At 40.3% G+C, this 26,010-nt stretch overlaps 1 protein-coding gene and 1 long non-coding RNA gene across 3 annotated transcripts in view; one reads left to right on the forward strand and one right to left on the reverse strand.

The window, feature by feature from the left end:
• SLC22A4 (solute carrier family 22 (organic cation/zwitterion transporter), member 4) overlaps positions 1-5,672 on the forward strand; it is a gene marked incomplete at its 5' end in the record, with an annotated part of 42,206 nt that extends 36,534 nt beyond the window's left edge. The window contains 3 exons of the mRNA XM_005865619.2: positions 651-833; positions 2,548-2,683; positions 5,258-5,672. Coding sequence (XP_005865681.1) covers positions 651-833; positions 2,548-2,683; positions 5,258-5,333 — 395 coding nt within the window. The remainder of the gene's footprint in view (positions 1-650; positions 834-2,547; positions 2,684-5,257) is intronic.
• Positions 5,673-16,024: 10,352 nt separating this feature from the next.
• LOC102242348 lies at positions 16,025-26,004 on the reverse strand. Of its 2 annotated transcripts, XR_001361996.1 has the most exons (4): positions 25,916-26,004; positions 23,344-23,476; positions 19,946-20,116; positions 16,025-16,398 (listed from the first exon to the last, which is right to left on the reverse strand). It is a non-coding gene; the product is annotated as an uncharacterized LOC102242348 (long non-coding RNA). The 2 variants fall into 2 exon arrangements; XR_001361995.1 differs by lacking the exon at positions 19,946-20,116.
• Positions 26,005-26,010: the final 6 nt, after the last annotated feature.

Genomic DNA, 26,010 nt, shown 5'->3' on the forward strand with positions numbered 1-26,010 from the left:
TCTCTCATCAATGTTTCTATCTCTCTCTCCCTCTCCCTTCCTCTCTGAAATCAATAAAAAAAATATATTTTTAAAAAAGAATATGTATTTCTTAATAATACTAAACAGGATAGAAAGCATTGGTTCTTCTCATTGAAGATTAAACTTAACTATATTAACATGCTAATGACTTACCATGAAAGTGCTGTAACAAGTAAAAGTGGACAAAGGTCACTGAATGTGTAAATGATCCAGTGGTCGGCAAACTGCAGCTCGCGAGCCACATGCGGCTCTTTGGCCCCTTGAGTGTGGCTCTTCCACAAAATACCATGTGCGGCCGCGCACGTACAGTGCGATTGAAACTTCGTGGCCCATGCGCAGAAGTCGGTATTTTGTGGAAGAGCCACACTCAAGGGGCCAAAGAGCTGCATGTGGCTCGCGAGCTGCAGTTTGCCGACCACTGATCTATACTAATAGTAGAGCCAAGCACAAGGCAACCCCTCACTCTCCATCTTTGTCCATGTCAATTATTTGAATAGAAAGTGTTATTTGGGGACTATCTCTACAATGTGAAAAACATGCTCCTTCAAGCAAAGAGAACCATAAAAGCAACTGAGTTGAGAACATATCACTTCTAAAGCACCTCTGTTTACACTAGGTCTCTTTTCCAGATTACAACTTCTTGTCCATTGGCCTGGTGATGTTAGGGAAATTCGGGGTCACCTCTGCTTTCTCGATGCTGTACGTCTTCACTGCAGAGCTCTATCCCACCATGGTCAGAAACATGGCTGTGGGGATCACCTCCATGGCCTCCAGAGTGGGCAGCATCATCGCTCCCTACTTCGTGTACCTTGGTGAGACATAGCTTATTGATCTGTTCTTTTTTAAAATATAAAAGTAATATATTTTCATTGCATAGAGAGTACTGAAAAAAGTACAAGTTTATCTCTTTTTTCTCAGTCCCCTAAATCACACCCCTATAAGTAATTAATATTAACAGTTTGGTGAGTAGCCCTTCAGATATTCTGTATATATATAGTTTTACAATTTTTTTTAACTTAACATTGTATCAGACTATCTTTATTGGTATACACAGTTCTCTTACCTTCTTTTTCGTTAGTACCTAATCTTCCAATGTACACATATACATAATTTGTTTAACTAGGTTTAACAGATGGACATTTAAGCCATGTCCAGGTTTTTGTTATTACTGCAATGAACATTTCCCTATGTCCTACACCCTTTATTGGTTTGATTGTGTATATTTGGATTCATGGATTGCTGGAACAATTTAAAAATTTTACAGATATTGCCAAATTGACATCTAAATATTGTACCCATTTACAATCCAACTATCAATACATGCCTATTTCTCTGCATCCTCACCAGCAATGGGATTATCCAATTGTTTAATCATTGATAATCTGTTATGTGAAAAGTGGATATCATTGTTGCTTTCATTTCTTTAATTATAGTGAGGTTGAGCATTTTTTATATATTTATTGACCTTCTATTTATTTTTTAGTGACCTGACTGTTCATGTCTTTTGCCCATCTTTTTAATGTTTTTTTTTCAACATTTTATCTTTGATTTGTGAGAGGTCTTTGTAACTGAAAAAAAAAATAGCCCTTTGTATATATGTTGTAAATATTTTTCCTAGTTTATCATTTACATTTTTACTTTATAATACTTTTTGCAATGCAGAAAATTTTAGTTTTTATGTAACCAAATTTCTCAAGCTGAAATAACACCTCAGAGGCACTTTAGTGGGATGTTCAATGGATGCAAGATCTGGTTCTCCAAGCCTAATCCTCATTAAGGACTGTACTGATGAGAGACACATAGGCCTCAGAACAGTTTCAAGATTAATGTTTTGGGTTGTTGTTTTTTTGTCAAATAAAATTCTTGGGTGTGTTGTTCCTCTATAATCTCTCTATGCAAATGGGAAGCAAAATAAGGATCTGTTATTTTCCTGAGTGACACTGTATAAAGGAGAGATGAAGTGGTTCTTCCAATTACTTATAAAACCAAGACTTATAAATGCTGCAAAAAAAGAAAAAAGAAAAGAAACCAAAGCACTACTTTCACGGTGCCTAACATTTTTTTTTAATTGGATTGAACATATTACTTAGATTTTTTTTTTCAAGTCTCATGACTCCGTGGACCTAGCTTTCCACTGCAGCCTACTGGTTTGGGTCAAAGCAAAGGTCACACCGATCATGATAGCCAGTACCTGTACCTGCAGTATGCTGGTCAACCTCTTTCCCCTTCATGTCCTCCCTTTCCCTCTTCTCCAGTTACCTCCGCCTTCAGAGGAGAACTTTGCTAGGCAAATATTTCTACCAAAGGAACATCTGTCATACATGATTATATAGCAGCTTAGAGAATAGCAGTTGACATGAAAGACCTTCTGATAATGCAAAACAAATGGTGCATTTTGCATACTTTTTAACTTCAGAAAATGTTCCAGTTTAAAACTGCTGTCAAGCACTGTTTGCCACCTTTACAAAATGATGCTCGAGAGCTTCTGGAGAATCCCTTTTTCTAACTATGTCCCGTGCCTTACAGGTGCTTACAACCAAGTTCTGCCCTACATCCTCATGGGCAGCCTGACCATCCTGATCGGAATCATCACCCTGTTTTTCCCTGAAAGTTTTGGAATGACTCTACCAGAGTCCTTAGAGGAGATGCAGAAAGTGAAATGGTAAGTGGAACTTTAAAAAATGATATAAAAATATCTCAGAAATAATAAATATGCAAGAATGGCTAGGGAGAGTAGCACTATCATATAATAAAGTGTATTATTAAACAGTGGTAGTGAAAACAGTGTGCTAATGGTATAGGAATAGAAATCACTGAATAGAGTTTGAATTAAACCCAAGAAAATATGAGAGCCCTAACCGGTTTGGCTCAGTGGATAGAGCGTCGGCCTGCAGACTGAAAGGTCCCAGGTTCGATTCCGGTCAAGGGCATGTACCTTCGTTGCTAGCACATCCCCAGTAGGGGGTGTGCAGGAGGCAACTGATTGATGTTTCTCTCTCATCAATGTTTCTAACTCTCTATCCCTCTCCCTTCCTCTCTGTAAAAAAATCAATAAAATATATTTTTTTTTAAAAAGAAAGAAAATATGAGAATTCTGTATATGGTAAAAAGTAGCAATTCAAAAGCAGTGAGGAAAAGTTAGATTATTAAGTAAAATATATTAGAACATTCAGCTAGCCATTTTGGATAAATAAAAACTTGAGTCCTACTTCAAAACGCATCCATATAAATTCCAGAAAGAGTAAAAGTTGAGGCCTAAAAATGTAAAATCATAAACATGCCGGAAGAAAAATATTTCTATTACTTTTGAGAAGGCCTTTCTGAGCATAATCTGAAAAGCAAAGAGCCATAAAGGAAAAGATTGATATATCTAATTATGTAATTTTAGAAATTGTTGGCACAGCAAAAAAGAAACCATAAACGAAGACAAAGGTCAACAAGGCAGGAGGAAAATATTTGCAACATGCAACACAAACCCAGGGCTGGTATACCTAATATACAAACGCTCTTAGTGATTCGTAGGGGAAAAGACAAACAACTCAGTAGGAAAACTTAGCAGAAGTCATGAACAAGCAGTTTACAGAAAAGGACATTTCAGTGGCGGATATATATATATATATATATAATCTTTCTATATCAACTGCCTGGCTTCAAATCCCACATCTACTGCAAAAATTTGGGGAAATTTAATTTGGGGTAAACTTAATTTTCACTAAGCTTCAGTATAGTAAGGTTATATGAGATAACGTGTTTCAGTGCCTGGCCATGATAAAGGTAAGTCTTTGTCATGTGAATGGATTCTGATCTCTGACAGAACACATAGTAAAAGGTTATTTATATATATATAGAAATTATCGACATTAATAAAAATATATAAAATAAAATAATTTAGTATCATTTCTTTGGCTTATGAGATTATGAGGGTTTTTCCCTCCTGATACCAACCAACTGGCCTATAATTTAATTCAGTTCTAACACTAACTACCTGGAGTTTGCATCAGACTCCACTGGTTTAAAGGCTCAGTCTCCCTTCAGATGCCAGTCACAGGTATCCGGTCCCCCGATGATTCACTTCTGTCCAACTTGGCTACACAGTTGGGTGTTTCCACACACGCCCTCCTGAAGGGTTTGGTAATCTGCTAGAACGACTCATAGAATTCAGGAAAACACTTTCCTTACTATTACTGGGTTTATCTTAAAGGATGCAAGTGAACAGCCAGATGAAGAGGTGAGTGGGGTGAGGTCCGGAAAGGTCCACAGTGCAGGAGCTTCTGTCCCTGTGGAGTTGGGGAGTGTCACAGCCCAGCACAGGGATGTGTTCACCAATCAGAGGCTCTCCGCACCCCAGTGTTTAAGGGGTTTGTGGAGGTTTTATCACGTAGACATAGGCATGGTCAATTATTAATTCACTCTCCAGCCCCTCTTCCCTCCACGGAGGTTGGGGGGCGGGGGAGGGGGGTGAAAGTTCCGGTCTTCTTACCGAGGCTTGGTTTTTCTGGTGGCCAGCTCCCATCCTGAAGTTATCTTAGGAGGGCCCAGCCAAGAGTCGCCTCATTTGAACAAAAGACAAGATGCTCCTATTACCTCTATCTCTCAGGAAATTACAAGGGGTTTACAAGTTCTACTATTGGTAACAGGGACAAAAAACAAATATCTTTCTATGCTATCACAGATTGGCAAACATTTAAAAGATAAGTGGTTTGGTAGGAGACGTTTAGATTCTGGAACGAGACTGCCTGGCTTCAAATCCCACATCTACTGCATAAATTTGGGGAAATTTAATTTGGGGTAAACTTAATTTTCACTAAGCTTCAGTATAGTAAGGTTATATGAGATAACGTGTTTCAGTGCCTGGCCATGATAAAGATAAGTCTTTGTCATGTGAATGGATTCTGATCTCTGACAGAACACATAGTAAAAGGTGCATATTTTTGATAAGCTATTTTCTTGTAATGATACAACCAGTTCAATATCAACTTTACCTCACGAGAACTTCATTCTTACCAATCTATCCTTCCCTCAGGGAAATGAAAAGAGTGTAAATTCTGGGTTTTGTTTATGTTTAATTAAGAAAATGACTCCAAGTATTCAAAATAATAAAGTATTAGCTCTAGGTTCTAATTAGAGTTACAATCATTACTTGTTCATTGAAGAAATGTTTTTCAGTGTCGGTTTAGAATTGTGAGGAAGAGAGTTGTGAATATTTAATTTTCTTTAGCACGCATCTTATTTTCAGGTTCAGGTCTGGGAAAAAAACAAGAGATTCAGTGAACAACGAAGAAAACCCCAAAGTTCTAATAACTTCATTCTGATAAAAATTTCTACCCCACTCGGTGAACTGAAAAACAGAGACATAAGACCCTGAAGAAACCAAAGCTTTTCCTGATGAAATGGACTGACTGTAACCAAACGGGCCCTGCTGTTGAGAAATGCTTGTCATGTAGCAAATTCTGGACCACTCTTCCAGATCATCTCCTTTTTTAAAAAAACTAACCATTTCTATAGAGTCCACCTTACTAATGAGTCCAGCGAAATGGGTTTGTAAGGTTGTTTGAAAATGTGTTGGTTAAGGACTAGTCAATACACATAAAGATGAACACTCATTTCCAAACATACGACTGCCATCCAAATAAAGCGTCATTGTATTCACACACTGTCAGGTGACAACAGCGTGTGTGTGTGTGTGTGTGTGTGTGTGTGTGTGTGTGTGTAAGTGAACCGGCACATTCAAAATTACAGACCTTTCTACAGTGAATTCATATACTGCTATAATCAAATGACTATATGCAGCATTCCTAGCCAGAAAATTTTATACACTCCTTTGAGAGGATTAACAGTGTTTGCAAGAGATCAGATAGCCTGGCTCCTATTTTTTTAATTATTATTATTATTATTGTTATTGATTTCAGAGAGGACGAAAGAGAGAGAGAGAGAGAAACATCAATGATGAGAGAGAATCACTGATTGGCTGCCTCCTGCATGCCCCCACTGGGGATCGGGCTCACAACCTGTGCTTTGACCAAGAATCAAACCATGACTTCCTGGTTCATAGGTCGACGCTCAACCACTGAGCCACAGCGGCTGGGCACCTGTCGGCTTTTAAGAAGGGAATCAGAGCAGTTCCCAGCTACAGTGCCAGGGGCTACAGCTCACAGACTATTAAAAGATCCACTTTTGTGCTCTCTTTGAGCACATGACTAAACCTTCTATGTCCTAAGACTGGCTTAAGAGATATTTTACTGGTAAACAGAGAATCATGAAAACCGCAAAACAGTTAGATCGGTAGAGATGGTTTGTGTGCCCCACAGCCAAGAGGGGTCAGCACCTAGGAAGAAGGCTGTCCAAGCCAACCATCTAGGAAGCTTTTAAAACAGTTCTTTCCTTCAATACACCTTCCCAAGCACAGTGTGCAGCTACATCCACTCCACCCAGGGTGCTTCTGATCGGCAATCGCGGAACCTCTGCTCCATGAATGAGCGGCGTGAAAGATAAAAGCTACCATAAGTTCAGAAAATAAATGTCAGCTCTATGTGGCACCATGGTTTAGTTGGAGATGATAGCACAGCAAGCAGTTACTCATGGAGACTTGGGGCAGCATGCTTTCATTGATAGTGGCTTCTCTAAGGGCAGCATGGTGACGAGCTACTGATGACCCTTTAGTACACCCAGGGCCATGGTGTGTGCGTGGAAATAGGCAGCTACTAATTTGTAATATGCTGCTTGGTGGCATCATCCTCAAAATGATTATCCCCAAATGTTAACTTTCACTGTCTAAACATTTTTCTTTTTTAAATGTATCTTGATTGACTTCAGAGAGCAAGAGAGCAATAGAAACATCAGTGACGATGATGATGGGCTGCCTCCTGCACAACCCCAACTGGGGATGGAGCCTGCAACCCCAGGCATGTACACTGACCAGGAATCGAACCGTGATCTCCTGGTTCATACAGAGATTGACCGACGCTCAACCACTGAGCCACGCCGGCCGGGCTGTCTGAACATTTTTCAAACGAAGCTTTGATGTAACATCCTGATACACTTATTGTTTTGAAATCCTTATCTTGAACTTTTCTGATAAGCTCAGAATTTGTTCTCTAGACTGCCATATTCCTAACACATATTTTATATCCTACTGACACACTGCTTCTGCATTTTGACTGTTACCTAAAATCCACTAAAATATCTTAGAATAGCTTATGCTTTGTCTTTGGGGATACAGGTGAGCAGCTTTATCCTGCTTTTATTTCCCTATTGATACAGCCTGTCTGATGGCCATTCCACCTTCCCCGCCGGGCACGAGGCGGCCTGTCCCGCAGAGAGGAGGTCATGCTGGCTCCCAAGGAGCTCTCCTTGAGCTTCATTCCCACCAGCAGTGACTGTTCACTCTGCTGTGCTCTCCTGGTACTTGTTACCCTCACTCTGTTGGGTTCCACTCCACCCCCATATGGCCATTAGCCTCTGGGAGCCAGGGACCTTGCCTGCTTATCTTTTGATAAATATTTATTTTAATTAAAATACTTTATAACTCTAGCTTGGTAAAAAAAAATGTTATGTTTGATACATAGATATTTGAATATTTAAACACCTAATGTAAAATGCTCTTAAAGCTTTTTCTAAATACAAAAAGGATGTGATAAGTACCTTTTATTGCTGTTTGTATGGGTGCTTTATATTTTACTAGAGGCCCAGTGCACTAAATTCGTGCACGGGTAGAGTCCCTAGGCCTGGCCAGCAATCAGGGCCCATCTGTGGGGCAACCGGGGCCCCCACTCGCACCTGCCTTGGCCTGGCACCACCCGCTCACCTGCTCCACCATCCTGCTGCAGTCCCGGACCCATCGGGGCGGGCAGCGCCTCCACTGCCGCCTGCTGCCAGCACTGCATCGCCAGTGCCCGCCATGTTCTGCACCACCCCCTGGTGGTCAGCGCACGTCTCCAGGTTGGTCAAATTCCTGCCCGTGGGAACAATTTGCATATTAGCCTTTTATTATATAGGAAGAGATGACTTTTTAAAATATATATTTTATTTTTGATAGTACTATAGATATCTCCCATTTTCCTCCCCTTTCCCCCCCAGAGATGACTTTTAAAAATCTGTTTATAAAAAGACAAGTACTCAATTAGTTATGTCTTTGGTAGTTCAAAGACCAAGGTGATCAATATATGCCAAAATTGTATTTGGTTAAATTCAAGACATATTCCTGATTTATAAAAACTACTTTTAAAGTTAGGTCTATAAAGCAAGTTCCTGCACTTGCTTATGAATATCAACCTCAGATTGACTGACTGAGTACTCTAACATGTAGTATTGCACTGCATGTTAGAGTGAAACACTAGGGGCATGCCATTAACAGGAATTTTATGGATATAGGTTTTTAGCAACTCTTGTACATTTTTTAGTAAGTTTTAGTAACTGTAGTCATAGTATAAAATGTAGATAAGTTAAACTGGTAGAAAGTAGACAAAATTACCAATATTGAGGAGCATATAATGATGCTCTATTTTTTTTTTTTTTACTACTGGATTTTTTAAAAAAATACATTTTTATTGATTTCAGAGAGGAAGGGAGAGAGCTAGAGAGATAGAAACATCAATGATGAGAGAGAATCATTGATTGGCTGCCTCCTGCATGTCCCCCACTGGGGGGATCGAGCCCACAACCTGGGCATGTGCCCTGGCCAGAATTGAACCTGTGACCCATTAGTTTGCAGGCCGACGCTCTATCCACTGAACCAAACCAGCTAAGGCAATGTTCTATTTTTTAAAATGCAAGACAGTTAACTAAAAAGTCTTACATTTAATAGATTTTTTATGTACTAGAAATAACCAGCTAGAAAATATGTGTGTGGGGGGTGGGGGTGGGGGGCGTAACAGGTTCTGTTCATAATAATCATAAAAATATAAAATACCTAGAAATAACCTTACTAAGAAATATATAAAGCCTAAATGAAGAAATTATTCCATTTTATTAAGATTTGAATAGAGACATGCCATGATCCTGAATGGGTAGAATGAATGCTCGCCTGCTTGTAGGGCCCTACTCTCTGTGCCCCCACTCTGTGCTCTTCCTTGGTATCAGCAAAGCTTGCTCTTTTACTTCCTTTATGTCTTTGCTCAAGTGTCACCTGCTTAATTAATCCTTACCTCACCACTCTATTTTAAACTAGAGGCCCGGTGCATGAATTTGTGCACAGGTGGGGTCCCTAGGCCTGGCCGGCGATTAGGGCTGATCAGGGCCAGGCCAATCAGGGCCTGCCGGCCAGGTGGAAGGACAGGGGGAAGGACCATGGGCCCGCCTGATCGGGGCCTGCCGGCTGGGGCCTGCCAGCCCTGAGGAGGGAGCCAGCCTTTGGCCCCCGGGAAAGGGATCCACTGCCACCCAACTCCGGTTCTTTGTCCCAGCCCAGGGCTAAAGATGATGGTCAGGCACAGAAGGAACAGACACCAGCCACCGACGCCTACAGCTGGCCGTGGGAAGTTTGCTGTGGGAGCGCACTGACCACCAGGGGGCAGCTCTTATGTTGAGCGTCTGCCCCCTGATGGTCAGTGCACATCATAGCGACTGGTTGACTGGTCGTTCTGGTCATTTGGTCCCAATGGTTGCTTAGGCTTTAATATAAATAGAAGATTGTATCCCTTTAGCCCTCTGTCCTGACCTTACCCATCCCTGCTTCATTTTTCTCCATAGTTCTTATTACCCTCTGACATCCTAACTATTTACTTCTTCACTTTGTTTATTGTCCTTCTCCTTCCTCATCCAAGTGCTTCCTCACAGTCCATGAAGACCACTTCTGTATCCCCGGGAGTTAGAACCTTGGTTGGCACATAGTAGATGATCAATAAATATTTGTTGAAAAAATGAATCAATGTATTATATTTTCATTATTATAGTTAAAGGGACCAAAATTAGTTTTCAAACAAGAAAACATTTGTCAATAAACATACAAAAAAGTGTTCTGCTTCACAAGTAACCAGAAACATATTAATTGAAGTGACAATGTGATGCCATTTTTCAACTACTACATTGCAAAGGTTACAAAATGAAAGTATTCAATAAAGATTTTTAAAGTATTTAAAAAATAACAAATAAATTTTTAAAATAATTAATAATAAACAAAATGAAAGTACTTAATATTGATGAGAGTATGATTAAATGCACTCTCATATTCTGATGGGAATGTAAATTATTTTATTATTTTCTAGAAAACAAATTGACAAAGTGTTTTCAGAGCCTTAAAATGCTGGAGTTTTTTGAGGTATTAATTCTACAACTGGGAAATCATCAGAGATATAAGAAATATTTATGCACAGACGTTTATCACAGATATAATGCAACCCACATAGTGTAATTTTAAGGTTTCTAGTGGCATCATTAAAAAAAGAAACAGTTTTAATAAATAGTGTAATAATTCAAAATATTATTTCAACAATATAAAATTATTAATATCTTTTTATAAAGACAATAGACAGACTCACTTAAGGTAAAGATTGACCTTTGTCAAGGAAGCTACAGGCCTGCTTTTAGTTAGGAATTTTTATGTTCAAACCATCCTATGTAGTTTCTTTCAGTCTCTGACTTTTTAAGGCCCACCATGCAGGCCTCCCTGATCTTGTCAGATTTAGTAGGTGAACCCTTTTTCATCCACATGTGGGTAACTCCCTAATTTATATTTTATGCTGATCTCTCCTATGGCCTTCAGTCTCATATATCCAGCTGTCTCCAAATTTATATTTTAAAATAACTTTAAAGTATTTATATATTTAAATGTAAGTTTATTTTTAAATAAAACTCTTTGCAGTCTTAAAAATGTTTCACAAATAACACAAATTATTTTTATAATCATAAAGATGTTTTAAAAATAACTTTTATTGAGTGTCAACTAAGTGTGAGGTCTTGGAAAGCAAAGATGAAGATTATGGAAAATGCAAAGTTCCTGCTCTTAGTGGGCTCAGTCTGGCCAGATGATAAACTCTTGCCTGTGTGGCCACAGCAACTAGCTCAATGCCTCCCACTTGGGGTTGAGCACTGTGGAGATGAAACTCAGGTCAAAGTCGTTTTCTTCCATTAAGGCCCGGGTATGTTTATCTCTCTCCTCCTCCACACAACTTGAGCAGCAGTCACCTCTACCCTGATTGGGGCCAAGCCTAACTTGCTTTGCTGAGGCAAATTACCTTAACATTGAGTTTATATATTTAATAGGCCACTGAATGGATTGCAAAATATTATGAGGATTTGAACTATCACCCAATGCCTCTGAACACAGAGAAGTCTTAAATCCAGTTTTGAGAACCTTGAGACCATCCTTCTCCAACATGGCAAATATAATCCTTCTTGAAGTCAAATTCTCTGTCCCTGCATAGCCCACCATCTCACCCTCCTACTGTTGCTTTCCCTGCTACAGTGAAAACCCATTCCACTGTGGACAAACAATTCTCCTTCTGCAAGTATAGTCCTGGTTGCTCTCTCTACATCCTGGCCTTGACAGCGACCTGGCTTCCCCGTCACTCCACTTCCCTCGTGGTTCTTCCTGTCTCTCAAATACAGGCTGTTCATTTATCACTTTCTATGAACTTCAGGGCCAGGTAAGGTCTCAGCATTTTCCTGTTTCCAAACCATAATTCCTTCAGCTTCACATCTATAAAATGCCTCCTTTGAGGTTTACACTGCTTTCTGGTTGCTATTACCAACAATCTGCCCAGTTGCTTGTCCACATTCTATGAGCTCTCTGGAACCCAGCCAGGGGTAGTGATGCCTTTTGTGCTCAGAAGGCTAAGTAATCTTACACCTCAGTCTCATAGTATTTGACCTTAACCTGTATTTCAACTCCTTCCTGCCAAGGACACACCCTAAATGGCCTCATCAGTCACAATAACCATCTCATTCCAGGACCATTTACTTTCCTCCTGATCCTTCAGCTCTGACCTTGACATCCTTTCCTTTACCTTCCAGTCTATACCTCAAGATCTCTTCAATTCACTCACACCACTACGCTCATCCTTTTGTTTACTCATCTTGCAAAATCTCAACCCAAGATAAGCCAAACCATTTTACTCTTCACTCTCAATCAAAGCTGTTGAGTTAAGATATAGGAGAGAAGGGGGATCGTTATGGTTGGAGAAACATGTGGGTTGGCTGAGTCAAGTGGGTTGAGGGTACAGCCATGATTGGAAATGTAAATTTGCAGAGAAACAAATTCACATGGTTGTGTGGTTTTCTCTAGTGTCCCAGGGTAGGAATGATATGCACTAATGGCTGGATTTGGGGCTTTGCAGTCCAGGTGAGCAGAATGACAAGACAATGGAGGAACTGAGACAAGACAATGGAGGAACTGAGATTGACTGAAGCAAAAGACCATAGTGTCTAGATTGAAGAGGAAAGGGAATAAAACACATGACAACTTCTGTTGATCCTAGTATGCTATGTCCATCTACCTTCTTTTCCTTTATTTGGGGTGTATGAGAACTTGGCACAGTGTTAAAACCCAGTGCTCAAAAAAAAAAGACTTTAGGTCAGCCTGAGGCAATGGTGGCGAACCTATGACACGAACTCATTTTTTTGGTTGATTTTTCTTTGTTAAATGGCATTTAAATATATAAAATAAATATCAAAAATATAAGTCTTTGTTTTACTATGGTTGCAAATATCAAAAAATTTCTATATGTGACACGGCACCAGAGTTAAGTTAGGGTTTTTCAAAATGCTGACACGCCGAGCTCAAAAGGTTCGCCATCACTGGTAAGGTGACAGGATCAGTACCATCTGTCTTGGACCATTCACCACCACAAAGATGTGACTATAGTGATATGAAACCCAAGGAGACCAAATGTAGTCAGTGGGTAAGGGCCAAGGGCTAGACTTCATTTTTCAGGATAATGAGATATAGCATTAATAGTTAAGAGTGAAGGCCTGGAGGCAGACCAACTAGATTTGTAATTTGGACCTGCCATATATTAACTATAGCAACTGGGTAAATTATTCAACTTCTCTTTTGTTTCTTATCTGTAAAGTGAGGACAATACAAATTTGTACCTCATAGAGCTGTTGTGAGGATTCACTGATGCCATGGGTTATTGTTAATGCTATTGTAATAATACAAAAGCAAGCAGGTTTAATACTTGCCCAGGGCTTTCTAATTTCCACCCGAACCTAGCACCTACCTCAGAAGAACATCAATAACTTATATTACACAAAGTTAACTCAGTCAAAGCTTCTTGATATCTTCCTATGGAATCTTAACTCTAAGATGACTCCATCCCACAGGGAGACCTAGTTCCTATAGATCTTCTCTCTTGGGTGGGTGATTTCATTCACTCCCTGGCTATAAATACCATCCCTATGTGTATCGATCATAAGAAACATCCAAACCTGTAGAGATTTTTATGAGTTTTTTTTGAGCCCAACTGACAATTGCTGAGAAGCAAAATCTCAACAGATTAAGAAAATGCTCTGGAGAACAGCAGTTTTGCAGCTTATTTTATACATTAGATTCAAAGGAGAAGACATAAGGAGGGTTACGTGAGACACACTGATGGTAGATTAGAGAGGAGAGAAAAAGCAAAGCAGGGAAATCTCTGGGATTGGGTAAAAGTAAATGGAGAGACACTTACTTCTTTTACACTGGTGGGTACTGGGTAGGCCTATTAGAGCCTGTTACTTCCCTCCATTGTAGGCTATGACCCACCACCCCTTATTACCAGGTAGTCTCACGTTAGTGTTAACCACTAGCATTGTCCGGTAGATATAATGCGACCAACATAGTGTAATTTTAAGATTTCTAGTGGCATCATTTTAAAAAAGTAAAAAGAAACAGTTTTAATAAATAGTGTAATAATTCAAAATATTATTTTAACAATATAAAATTATTAATATCTTTTTTATAAAGACAATAGACAGACTCACTTAAGGTAAAGATTGACCTTTGTCAAGGACGCTACAGGCCTGCTTTTAGTTAGGAATTTTTATGTTCAGACCATCCTATGTAATTACTTTCAGTCTCTGACTTTTTAAGGCCCACCATGCAGGCCTCCCTGATCTTGTCGGGTTTAGTACGTGAACCCTTTTTCATCCACACGTGGATAACTCCCTAATTTATATTTTATCTGACCTCTCCTATGACCGTCAGTCTCCAAATTTAAAATATATCCAGCTGTCTCCAAATTTATATTTTAAAGTAACTTTAAAATATAATATATTTAAATATGTTTATTTTTATGTTTTAAATAAAACTTTTACACAGGCAACAAAAGAAAAAATAGATAAATTGAACTGCATGAAAATTTAAAACTTCTGCACATAAAAGGACACACAATCAATAGGGTGAAAAGGAACCCATGGAATGGGAGAAAATATTTGCAATTCATATAGCTGATGGGTTTAATGTCTAGAATAAAGAGCTCCTACAACTCAATAACAACTAAACGACTTGAGTTTAAAATGAGCAAAGGACTTGAATAGGCATTTCTCCAAAGAAAATATACAAATTGCCAATAAACACATGAAATTAACCACAACATCACTATCACTAGGGAAATATATATTAAAACTAAAATGAGATAGCACCTCACACTTATTAGGATGGCTACTATTAAAAACATAGAAAAGAACAAGTGCTAGTGAGGATCTGGAAAAACAGAAAACTTTGTGCACTGTTGTTAGAAATATAAAATGGTACAGTCCCAGTAGAAAATAGTATGGCAGTTCCTCAAAAAATTAAACATAGAATTACCATATGACCCAGCAATTCTTCTGAGAAATACCCAAAAGAATTGAAAGCAGGGCCTTGAAGAAATATTTATACACTCATAGCCATAGCAACATTATCCACAACAACCCAGTGTCCATCAACAAATGAATGGATAAACAAACTGTGACATATAGATACAGTGGAATATTATTCAGTGTGAAAAAGGAAGGAAAATTCTGACATTTGCTATAGCACAGATGAACCTTGAGGACATTATGCTGTGAAATAAACCAGTCACAAAAGGACAAGTACTGTATGATCCCAGTTATATAAGGTACCTAGAGTGGTAAAATTCATTGAAACAGAAAACAGAAGGATGATTGCTAGGGGCTGGGAGAAGATGAAAATTGCGCAGTTATTATTGTTCAATGGGTACAGAGTTTCAGTTTTGCAAGATGAAGAGTTCTAGATGGTGGTGATGACTGTACAACAATGCAAATATACTTAATGCCCCTGAACTGTACACTTGTTAGATGATAAATTTCACACTACGTGTCTTTTACCACAATATTTTTTAATTAAAGAAAAATTTTAACTTCCCAAACCTCCACTCCACCCAATTTCCTCCAAGTTGTTTAGTCCAAAAATCCAGGAGTCATTCTTAATTTCCTTCCCTTACCCAACAGTAAGTCATTTACCTTTTGCTTCCAAAATGTATTCTGAATTCATCCATTTATCTCTTTCACAGATACACTCTACTTCAGGCCATTATATGCTCTTGCCTGAGATGCTGCAATCACTTTCTAACACATCAATCTGTTTTCATAATTCTCCACATAGCAGCCAAAGTGCTTCTTTTATAATAGAAATCACACCTTACCCTTTTGTCGAGTAACACTCCCTCCACGTTCTGCGTGGAGTAGGGTTCGGTACCTGAAAGAGGAGCCGCACAGCAAATGAGAGAAAAAGACACGAGATAATTTTGCAATATTGGGGAACCAGGCGGGCAAATCCCGAAGGACTTCCACCCATGCTCAGGCTGCTCCAATCTTTTATTGATCTGGAGTAGCCCTTAGGGTAAGGAAGTTTCAATGACACACAGATCAGCAATTTCCAGGAGTAGACAAAAGTATCTGATTAACAATAATCAACAAGGATCTACATAAGTATCTAAGGAATTAAGGGAACTAAGGTGGGGATGCTTCAACTATTATTACCTAAATTAACTGAGTGGTTCCTAGATTAACTGGGTGGTGCACAGCCCTGACCTTTGCTAGGACTTTCAAGCCCTGACCTTTACTAGGACTTTCAATGGCTACTAGCTTTTGGGGGGGTCTCTGTCTAAACTCAGCTAGTGAAGACAATGAATGGACTCCGGCACCCTTTCTCTGCTTGAACATACCCTGATCGTTTCTCATTGCACCTATAAAATTCAAACTCCTTGCCACTGTCCACAAGGCACTAGATGATCTGGTCTCCATATAAACTGGCCTCCTGCCAATGTCTCTGCCCTTATGTCCCATTACTCTCTTTGATCACTATGTTCTGGTCATGCTGGTCTTCCCTCGGTAGCTCGAAGCGCATGACCTTACCTCACAATCTGTACTTGCTGTTCCTCTGCTTGGCACACTCTCTTCCCAGATCTTCACATGACAGGTTTCTTCTCATTCCTTGCAGCTCAGCTCAGATATCACCTTTTTAAAAAAGTATTCACTCATCATTTAATCTATGGTAGCCACCCCCTGTCACTCTTTATACCTCATCCTTTTTTACCATTCTTTTTTCTTGGCCCCTACCACCACAGGCATACCTCCGTTTATTGAGCTTCACAGATGTTGTGTGTGTGTGTGTGTGTGTGTGTGTTTATACATACAAATGAAGGCAGGACCCTCTACCAGCAAAAAGATTATGACTTGCTTTATTGCAATACTTGTTTTATTGAGATGGTCTTTGAACTGAACCTGCCATAATTCCATGCTATACCTGTATTTGAAATTTGTATTTATTTTTTTCAAATTTATTGTCATCTTCCTTATCCCCCAATTAAAATGTGAGCTTCACATCGATCAGACCGTCAAACCTCAGAGGGAAGGTAGGGGAGGGTGTGGGTAAGGGGGAGAGATCAACCAAAGGACTTATATGCAAGCATATAGGCCTAACCAATGGACACAGACAACAGGGGGGTGAGGGCATGAGTCGGGGAGATGGTGGATAACATGAGGATAAGGACACATATGTAATAACTTAATCAATAAAAAAATGTAAAAAAATAAATAAAATGGACCTAAAAAAATAAAAAATAAAATAAAATGTGAGCTTCAAGAGAATAGGTATCTTGTCTCTTTCCTCAGTTCCTAGAATCCAGAACAGTGTTGGGCAAATAACAGTCTATTTAAATATTTGCTGAATGAATGAATTCAGCAAATATTTGTTTGAATGAATGAGTAAGTAAACAACATTAATAACCCAATTTTCACCCTGGCTGATTTGACTCAGTGGATAGAGCACTGGCCTGTGGACTGAAGGGTCCAGGTTCAATTCTGGTCAAGGGCACATGCCCAGGTCGCAGGCTCAATCCCCAGTAGGGGGCGTGCAGGAGGCAGCCGATCAATGTTTCTCTCTCATCATCGATGTTTCTGTCCCTCTCCCTCTCCCTTCCTCTCTGAAATCAATAAGCAAAACAAAACAAAAAACCAATTTTCTTTCTATGTCATATGCATACATAAAACCCTTTTAGGAAAACTTGTATTTCTACTATTAGCCATCACCAATGTCTTTTCCATCTATTCTAGAGATTGATAACTAGTCTTTATGATGCAAGCAGCATATTTCACATCTCATTTTATGTAGGTATTGCCTTGAAGGGAGCAAGTTTGTATTCCTACTGCAATGTGTAGGTAGCAAAGTTGGTAGCAATGTGTAATTATTTATATGGAATTTTAAAACTTTCCTGTATCTCTTAAATCAAATTGTGGATTTCACATTGGAAATTACACTCATTCAAAGTCAAGGTCTGGACATCTAAGTCCTTAAAAAGCTGTTCAAATGATTTCTTATCTAACTTTTCTAGTCTGGAGAATGTTTCAAGGCCCATTCTCCTCATGGTTAGTTACCTATGTGTCCAGGTCAAAATAGACTGGAGTTAAAATGCAGGATCCTATAACAGTACAAATGTGATTTCTCTGGCCCTTCTATTTGTGCACCTCCAATCTCCCTCAAAGTCAAACCTACAGACCACAGTTGGGCTCATGAATACAGACTTTTCTGTTAATTCTTTTTATTTTTATTTTTGAGATGTGTCTGCAGTAGACACCCGGAAAAGAGCACAAAAGTGCTGCATACCCACTGAAGATGAAGGCCTGCTGTGCCAAGCTCAGCTGCACCTGCTCTGCTGTGCCCCAATTGCTGATATGCATGGGCGATGACATGCCACTACAAATGTGGTCTGATGAGGTGGATAGACTCCTGTTCCTCCACTTTTGGGTCATACTCTGATGTTATGGGACCAAGGCAAATAATGTCTCACAGAGATTTTTAGCAAAAATAGCTATTTCAGATTTTGCTCAAGGTTCCCTTTCCATAAAATCTGTGAGATCAACAGCAGAAACTAGACAGACGCAACTCTACATCATCCTCCACTCGGATGCTGAAGCTATAATATTGGACTTAGTCTGGACTTCTTTGCAAGTTTCCTCTTCCTCAGGCAAGTTAGTCACATAACCTTCAGACTTGTCCAAAACTATGGAGGATGCTTAGTTCATAAGGTGCTTTTTTTTAGGGTCAATAATCAAAATAAAACTAATAATTATAGCTAATATTAATTCCATAATGTTTAATAATTTGTATATTAGTGATGTATTGCTGCATAAAAAATTACCCCCAAATTTAGCAGCTTAAAACAACAAACATATTATCTCTCACAAATTCTGAGGGTCAGGAATGTGGGAGCCTCTTAGCTGGGTAGTTCTGGCTCAAGGTCTCTCATGAGGTTGCAGTCAAGCTATTGGCTGGGGCTGCAGTCATCTAAAGACTCAACTGATGCTGAAGTGGTCACAATCTCGCTCACTTGAGGGTCAAAGGGCCTCAGTTCCTCATTGGCTGCTGGCAGAATTCTTTATTTCTTGCCACTGCCTACACCTCTTACTACATGGCAGCTTGTTTCTCCCAGAAAAAGAGAGAGGAGGGAGGGCATTCAAGATGGAAATCTTTTAAAATATAATCACTGAGCCCAGCTGGTGTTTCTCAGTGGTTGAGCATCGGCCTATGAACCACGAGGTCACGGTTCGATTCCCGGCCAGGGCACATGTTGGGTTTGCAGGCTCAGTCCCCAGTGTGAGGTGTGCTGGAGGCAGCCAATCAATGATTCTCTCTCATCATTGATATTTCTATCTCTCTCTACCTCTCCCTTCCTCTCTGAAATCAATAAAAATGTATTTTAAAAATATGATCACTGAAGTGACAAAACATCATTTCTGCTATATGCTATTGGTCACCAATCCTGGTACAATGTAGGAGGGACAAGTGTATGAATACCAGAAGGCAGGGATCATCTTGGAGAAAAGCTACCACGTCTGCTAGAGTTTTAATCCTTTTAATTTAGGTTTCTAATCCTGAATCTGCTCTGTCATATACGATTTTTTTCTCTTATATATAAAGTATATTTTTTCTCTTACATATAAAGTATATTCTTATATATAAAGTATATTCTTATATATAAAGTATATAAAGTATATATAAGAGAAAACAACCTAATTCAGAATCTGAGGGTTAAAGGGCCTCAGGTAACTGGTTTTCTCAGATACAGAATTCAAGCTCTCTTATAAAAGGTGTAATTTAAATAATGCTAACATTCAGATATGTGGTAATTACTGTCCCACCAAGAACTGGAAGGCACCGTCCAAGGTTGCTGTTTGTTTTGTACATGTGGACAAGACATCTATTATGACAAATGGTTTTTTCCCCTTAAGATCTGCTTCTTCTTTGGTAGCCTATTGAATTATTTTCAGACCCTTTCAGGAGTGCTTTCTGACACACAACTGATATTGCCTAAAATATTTTTTTTCCAATTTGTTTGGTCTTGTCAAAGTGACTCAAAGAGTCTGGGGGCTTTGGCTAGAAATAAATGATGTTTATTCAAAAGTCTTAGAATTTGCAAATGGGAACACAGCTAGGCAAAAAATCCCAGAAGTTCTCCAAAGAAGAAAGGAAAGTTAAAAGTTTTTATAGTAAAAAGTACATTACTGAGAATTACTGGTTGATCCAGGATTGGTCCAGGGCAGTTATCAGTCAGATGTCAGGTGGTCAGGATAATGGATGTCAGATGGTCTGATTAGGAGTCCTTCGGTGTGTAATCAGAGGGGTATCTGAAGGTCTGTTATATGTCCAGGTGTATATCTAGGCATTGACTCAGGACTGAAAAATTCAAAAAGTTTAAGTTTCCAGGCTATTAGAACAAGAATAGACTCATTGCCTAATGCCTTAACCCACTTGATATTAGTAATTTAGCAGATTGACAATATTTCCTCACCCCAATCCTCAATTTGTACACAGGCATTCTTCTCATAGGAGCTTTCATTTATTTTGAAATATTAAAACAATTTTGAGAGTCAATATAAGAAACTAATTTATGATTAAGATGCTTGGTTTTCCTTTTCAGTTAGTTCCAGAAAAGGACTGTTAACTTGAGATAAGATGTTAAAAGGAATTAAGTACATTTCTGAAGGCATAGCAAGTCATCTTCAGGAAGCAGGAATACTGAATAGTAAATGCAAATGAAATGACCAACACCTATGTTAATTTTTATCCTAATGTAAAAAAAAAATTGACTATGCTTTATGGAAATGTTAATATTTCCTTGTGTAAAACGTTGGCAAGGTTAGTGTGGACGAAAAGGGGCCACATGCTAACATGACTAGCTCAAGGAAGGCCTGCATGGCTGCCTTGCAAATTCAAAGACATAAAGTAACTTCAAAGATGGTCTGAAATTTAACTTCTTTTACTAAAAGAGGTTTATGGTGGGTAGTCATGTCAAACTGCCATTCTCCCAAGCATTATCTCAATCTGTTGAGATTCTGCTTCCTGGCAATTGTCGACAGTTTGGCTCAAATAAACGCACAAAAAATTATCACAGGTTTGAATGTTTCTTACATTAACATTACCCTCTCATTCTCTTATCAATTTAGAATGTAATCACTATTGAAGTGTTCACCCAATAGGCTACTTGTTGTTTTTTTTATCCTCACCTGAGGCTATTTTTTTCCATTGAATTTCAGAGAAAGTGGAAAGCAGAGGGAGAGACAGAGAGAGAGAAACATCGATGTGAGAGACACATCGACTGGTTGCCTCCTGAACACGCCCTGACAGATGCCAGGGATTCAGGTACGTGCCCTTGACCAGAATTGAACCTGAGACCCTTCAGTCCACAGGTCGATGCTCTAACCACCAAGCAAACTGGCTAGGGCACCAATAGACTACATTTTAAAATGCACGTTTAGTTCTCTTTCTATTACCCACACCACAGCTGGGCTGTATAGGCTCTTTTAAATCTGCTTTGATGGAATCTCCTGAGTGAGCTCTAATGGCCATCATGTTTGCCTGCAATACCTATATGTAACCAGAACCCAAGTTCTGCTGCCTGCTGCACAAAAACCAAACTCATTGGACAGATGCAGGTGAAAAAAGGAAAGAGGTTTTATTCAAGTGCTGGTCACCTGAGGAGATGGGGAATGCTTGTCACAAAGCCCATCTCAACATCTCAGTGCAGGCAGAGGGTTTTACAAGGAGGGAGAGGCAAAGCAGAACAAAATAATCAAGGGGTGGGGGGAGTTGAAAAGTTGTCTACATGCAGTCCAGCATGGTCCACTCCATTAAGGATCTTGAAACTGGTCAAGTGATAATCCAGTGAGGGTCATCCTGGTCTTGGTCATCTTGATATTATGGTCAGCAATTCTCCTAGAACTGGGATGACTGAAGGTCAAAGTCTGTATCTTCTGAAGTTAGTTCCTAGGATTTTGTTTGTTTGTTTGTTTTGTTAATCCTCACCTCAGGATATTTTTTCCATTGATTTTTTTAGAGAGAGTGGAAGGGAGGGGGAGATAGAGAAACATTGTTGTGAGAGACACACATTGATGTGTTGCCTCCCACATGATCCCTGACCAGGGTTGAGGATGGAGCCTGCAACCGAGGTACATACCCTTGAATAGAATCAAACCTGGATAGAGTGTCTGTGGGCTGACACTCTATCCACTGAGCCAAACTGGCTAGGGCAGTTCCTAGGATTGTTATACAAACATGCTGTTTATCTACAAGCTACATATTAGTCAGAGCCAGCATTTCACAGAAACAGTGGCAAGAGAATGTGGGGTGGGTTACAATTTTCCACTGTTACAGGTCCCCACTGTCAATTTTTCTTCCATTTCCATGAAAGTTAGGAAGTTATAGCCAAAATATTTCAGGAAACTAGAAAAATTCAGGATCCAGTCTAGTTCATAGGTGAGAAATACAATATTATAGACAATGTACTGAACCAGAGCCTAATGTTTATAACTAGAAGCCTGATGCATGAATTCATGCACAGGTGGGGTCCGGCCAGCCCCACCCCTGATGGGGGAAGAGGGGTTGAAGGGTGGGTGCCGGAAGCCGGTCCATCCTTGCTGCTTGACACAGTTGCTGCAGGAAAGAAACATCTGCACAGCATATGTTTCAAGGGACCTGGCATATATAGCATATTGTTCTTAATATGTTTGCTCTCCTTAGCGCCATGTGTTTTAACCAAGGTCACCTCTCCGAGAAAGGTTGTTTCCCCAGGTGGGGATTTTTCCCTGAGGTTAGGGAGGGGATACAACCCCTTAATTAAGTGTCAGGCGGGTAGTTAAGCTACATAATCTTTACTCCCTGGAATGGAGATAAGAAACGCCCTAACCTTTGTAATAGAAATTGACAGGATTAAAATCGGCTGGTATAAATATAGATGTAACAAGACAATAAACATCAGATCCTAATCAGATCCTAACCAGAACTTCGCTGGAGATCCCGACCAGAACTTGGCCAGAGATCGTGGCTGGAGATCCTGGCTAGGCTGCTGATCAACTGAAGGCTGTCTCCGTGTCATTCCTTCTTCGCCGACTCCGTCCACACCTTTGGGGACCCCTGGACCCGCTGGGGTTGGACCCCAACAGGTGGGGGGGGGCGACTGGCCAGCCCTGCCCCCTGATGAAACTCCCGATCGAGGGGACAGTCTGCATATTAGCCTTTTATTATATAGGGTTGTATTATAGATTCCATTGAAATATAATTTTTCTCCTAAAATCACCCTTACTTTTTATCAGGGAGTCAGTCAGCCACAGGCACCCTGGGGAACTCCCTCCAAAGTCCAGGGGCTTACTGGGTGTGGGGGAAGGGGCTCCTGCTCACTCCTGGCTGGCTTGCCAAAACTGTAACCAGAACTCAAGTTCTGTTGCCTGTCACCACAAAAAACAAACTCATTATTAGACAGATGTTGGTGAAAAAAGAAAGAGGAAATGGAGGACTCTTGTCACAAAGCCCATCTCAACATCTCAGTGTAGGCAGAGGTTTTTACAAGGAGGGAGAGGCAAAGCAGAACAAAATAATCAAGGGGAGGGAGTTGAAAAGTTCTCTACCTGCAGTCCAGCACAGTCCATTCCGATATGGATCTTGAAACTGGTCAAGTGTTGGTCCAGTGTGGGTCATCCTGGTCTCAGTCATCCTAGTTCTTTGTTATCCTGGTTTTACGGTTGAAGGTCAGCAATTCTCCTAGAGTTGGGATGACTGAAGGTCAGAGTGTATCTTCTGAAGTTAGTTCCGAGGATTCTTATACAAATACTAGAGGCCCGGTGCACAAAAATTTGTGCACTCGGGGGGCGGGGGATCCCTCAGCCCGGCCTGTGCCTTCTTGCAATCTGGGACCCCTCGGGGGATGTCCACCTGCTGGCTTAGGCCCACTCCCAGGTGGTCGGGCCTAAGCTGGCAGTCAGACATCCCTCTGGCAGCCCAGGAGCCCTCGGGGGATGTCCACTTGCGAGCGGGGAGCAGGCCTAAGCTGCAGTCAGACATCCTAAGCACTGCTGAGGAGGCAGGAGAGGCTCCCGCCACCACCACTGTGCTGGCAGCCGTCAGCCTGGCTTGTGGCTGAGCACAGCTCCCACTGTGGGAGCGCACTGACCACCAAGGGGCAGCTCCTGCATTAAGCGTCTGCCCCCTGGTGGTCAGTGTGTGTCATAGTGACCAGTCATTCCCAGTCGTTCTGCTGTTAGGGTCAATTTGCATATTACCTTTTTATTATAATAGGATGGTGTTTATCTACAAATCACATATTAGTCAGAGTCAGCATTTTACAGAAACAATGTCAAAATAGTGGGTGGATTACAATGTTATTAGCTTTAAAGTCAATCTTCATTCTTTAAGGCTTTTTGGTGACATCCAGAGTCCAGGCATGTGTCTTTCTTTCCAATATGACATTCTAGTCAAGGTCTTGGTTAATAAAACCACAATTGGAAACTGGCCTTATTGAATTCATGCAAAGAAACCTACTGCCATAGCTCACTCATTAAAAATTGCCTAATTCTGGAGGGATCAGGTAGGGAGAAAAATATATAATTTGCCAAATTGCTTTTAAAAATGTCTCTTGCCCTACCGGTGTGGCTTGGTGGTTGAGCATTGACCTATGAGCCAGGAGGTCACAGTTGGATTCCCGGTCAAGGGCACATGCCCAGGTTGTGGGCTCAATCCCCAGTAGGGGGTGTGCAGGAGGCAACCGATCAATGATTCTCATCATTGATGTTTCTATCTTTCCCTCTCCTTCTCCCTTCCTCTCTGAAATCAATAAAAATAATATTTTTTTAAAAGCCAAAGTAGGACAAAGATTACCATGGGGAGGTAGGGATTACAGGTTGGGGTGGGACTCCATTGTTTGGGCAACAAGGTTTTTCATCTTTCCATGATACTAGGAAGTTTTTAGGAATGAGAATAGACCACATTCCAAGGTTGACTTCCAGGTCCCAGGATGACTCCCAGATCCCGGAGGCATACAACTCCCAGTCAAGTTAGAATGTCCTTTTTAAAAATTTATTTCAAGAAAAACAATTTTAAATATAATAATGTTACATGCAATAAACATTAATATTGCAAGAAAAACTATTTTAAATATAATTTAATATACAATAAACATTAATTTTTCAAGAAAAAAGATTTTAAATATAATATTACCCAAACTGTACTAACATAGTATATCACAAAAGTTGTAGGATATATTAAAAATATAATGTCCTTTAACCAACACATGGCAATCATGGTTAACAGGTCATGATTAATAGCTCCCTTAACCATACCTAGCCCCCGATATTCTATTCTCGTCCCTAACAATTTCTGAGAGCCCTAAAGACTTGGCTGTATGGAAAAGACACACTGATCTAAGGAGGCCTCATCCTCCATCCACTTCCCTTTGGAACAGCAAAACAGGTCTAACTGTAGGATAGTATTAAACTTAATGGTGCCATGAAGTGGCCAAGTCTTTCCATTGCCCATTTCATAGTGAGGCTAGGTTATGTTGCAAAAGAACCTCAAGGGACTCAGGGTCAAATTTCTCCCAGTTGGCAAATATGCATCCTAAAAGGTACCTCCAGGCACTGTGGATTGGTTCCCCATCTACAAGAGATAAATATGTTCCAAGCCAAGAGTTAGAGGTGTCAGTGCTAGCCTGGGCTGTTTTGGGCCATCCTGCAGGCACCTGGCACCCCAATCCTGTAGGACCCAGCTCCCCAATCCTGCAGGCACCACTCTACAATTGCCCTTTGCCAGGGAACCAGTGCTTTCCGTCCTGGTGACCTTCTGCACCTGGCCCATTCTCCTCTCTCTGCTTATGGCTGGCTAAATGCCGACCACACTTATTCTATTGTACAGGGAACCTTTAGAATCACCTAGTTCCTTTTTTTTTTCCATTGCTAGTCAACTCCAGAGTTAAGCCTGTGCGTAAACAATTAATCTAAGAAGACTATTTAATCCTAGCCTGGGATCATCAATAATCTTGATGTTAAAATTTTACTTTCGTTCGCACACGTTAAAGGACAACAAAAGGGCTTGTTAGAGACCAAAACATGGAAAGGTCACTTGAAACAGAATTCAAAGTCATTGCTCCCAGCCTCTCCTTTGGGGTAGTTAACGGTTCCGGTTCGAAAAAATCCCGGTCCCTCTTACATGGCTGGGTGGTGTCGGGCAGCTAAGCACAGGGAGACCCTGGGCCAGACCCAGGCCCCGTCTGCCCAGGCGACGAGTTGCGAGGTGGGGGCGGG

The sequence above is a fragment of the Myotis brandtii genome, unplaced genomic scaffold (genome assembly GCF_000412655.1).
Source record: "Myotis brandtii unplaced genomic scaffold, ASM41265v1 scaffold208, whole genome shotgun sequence".
Lineage (NCBI taxonomy): Eukaryota > Metazoa > Chordata > Mammalia > Chiroptera > Vespertilionidae > Myotis > Myotis brandtii.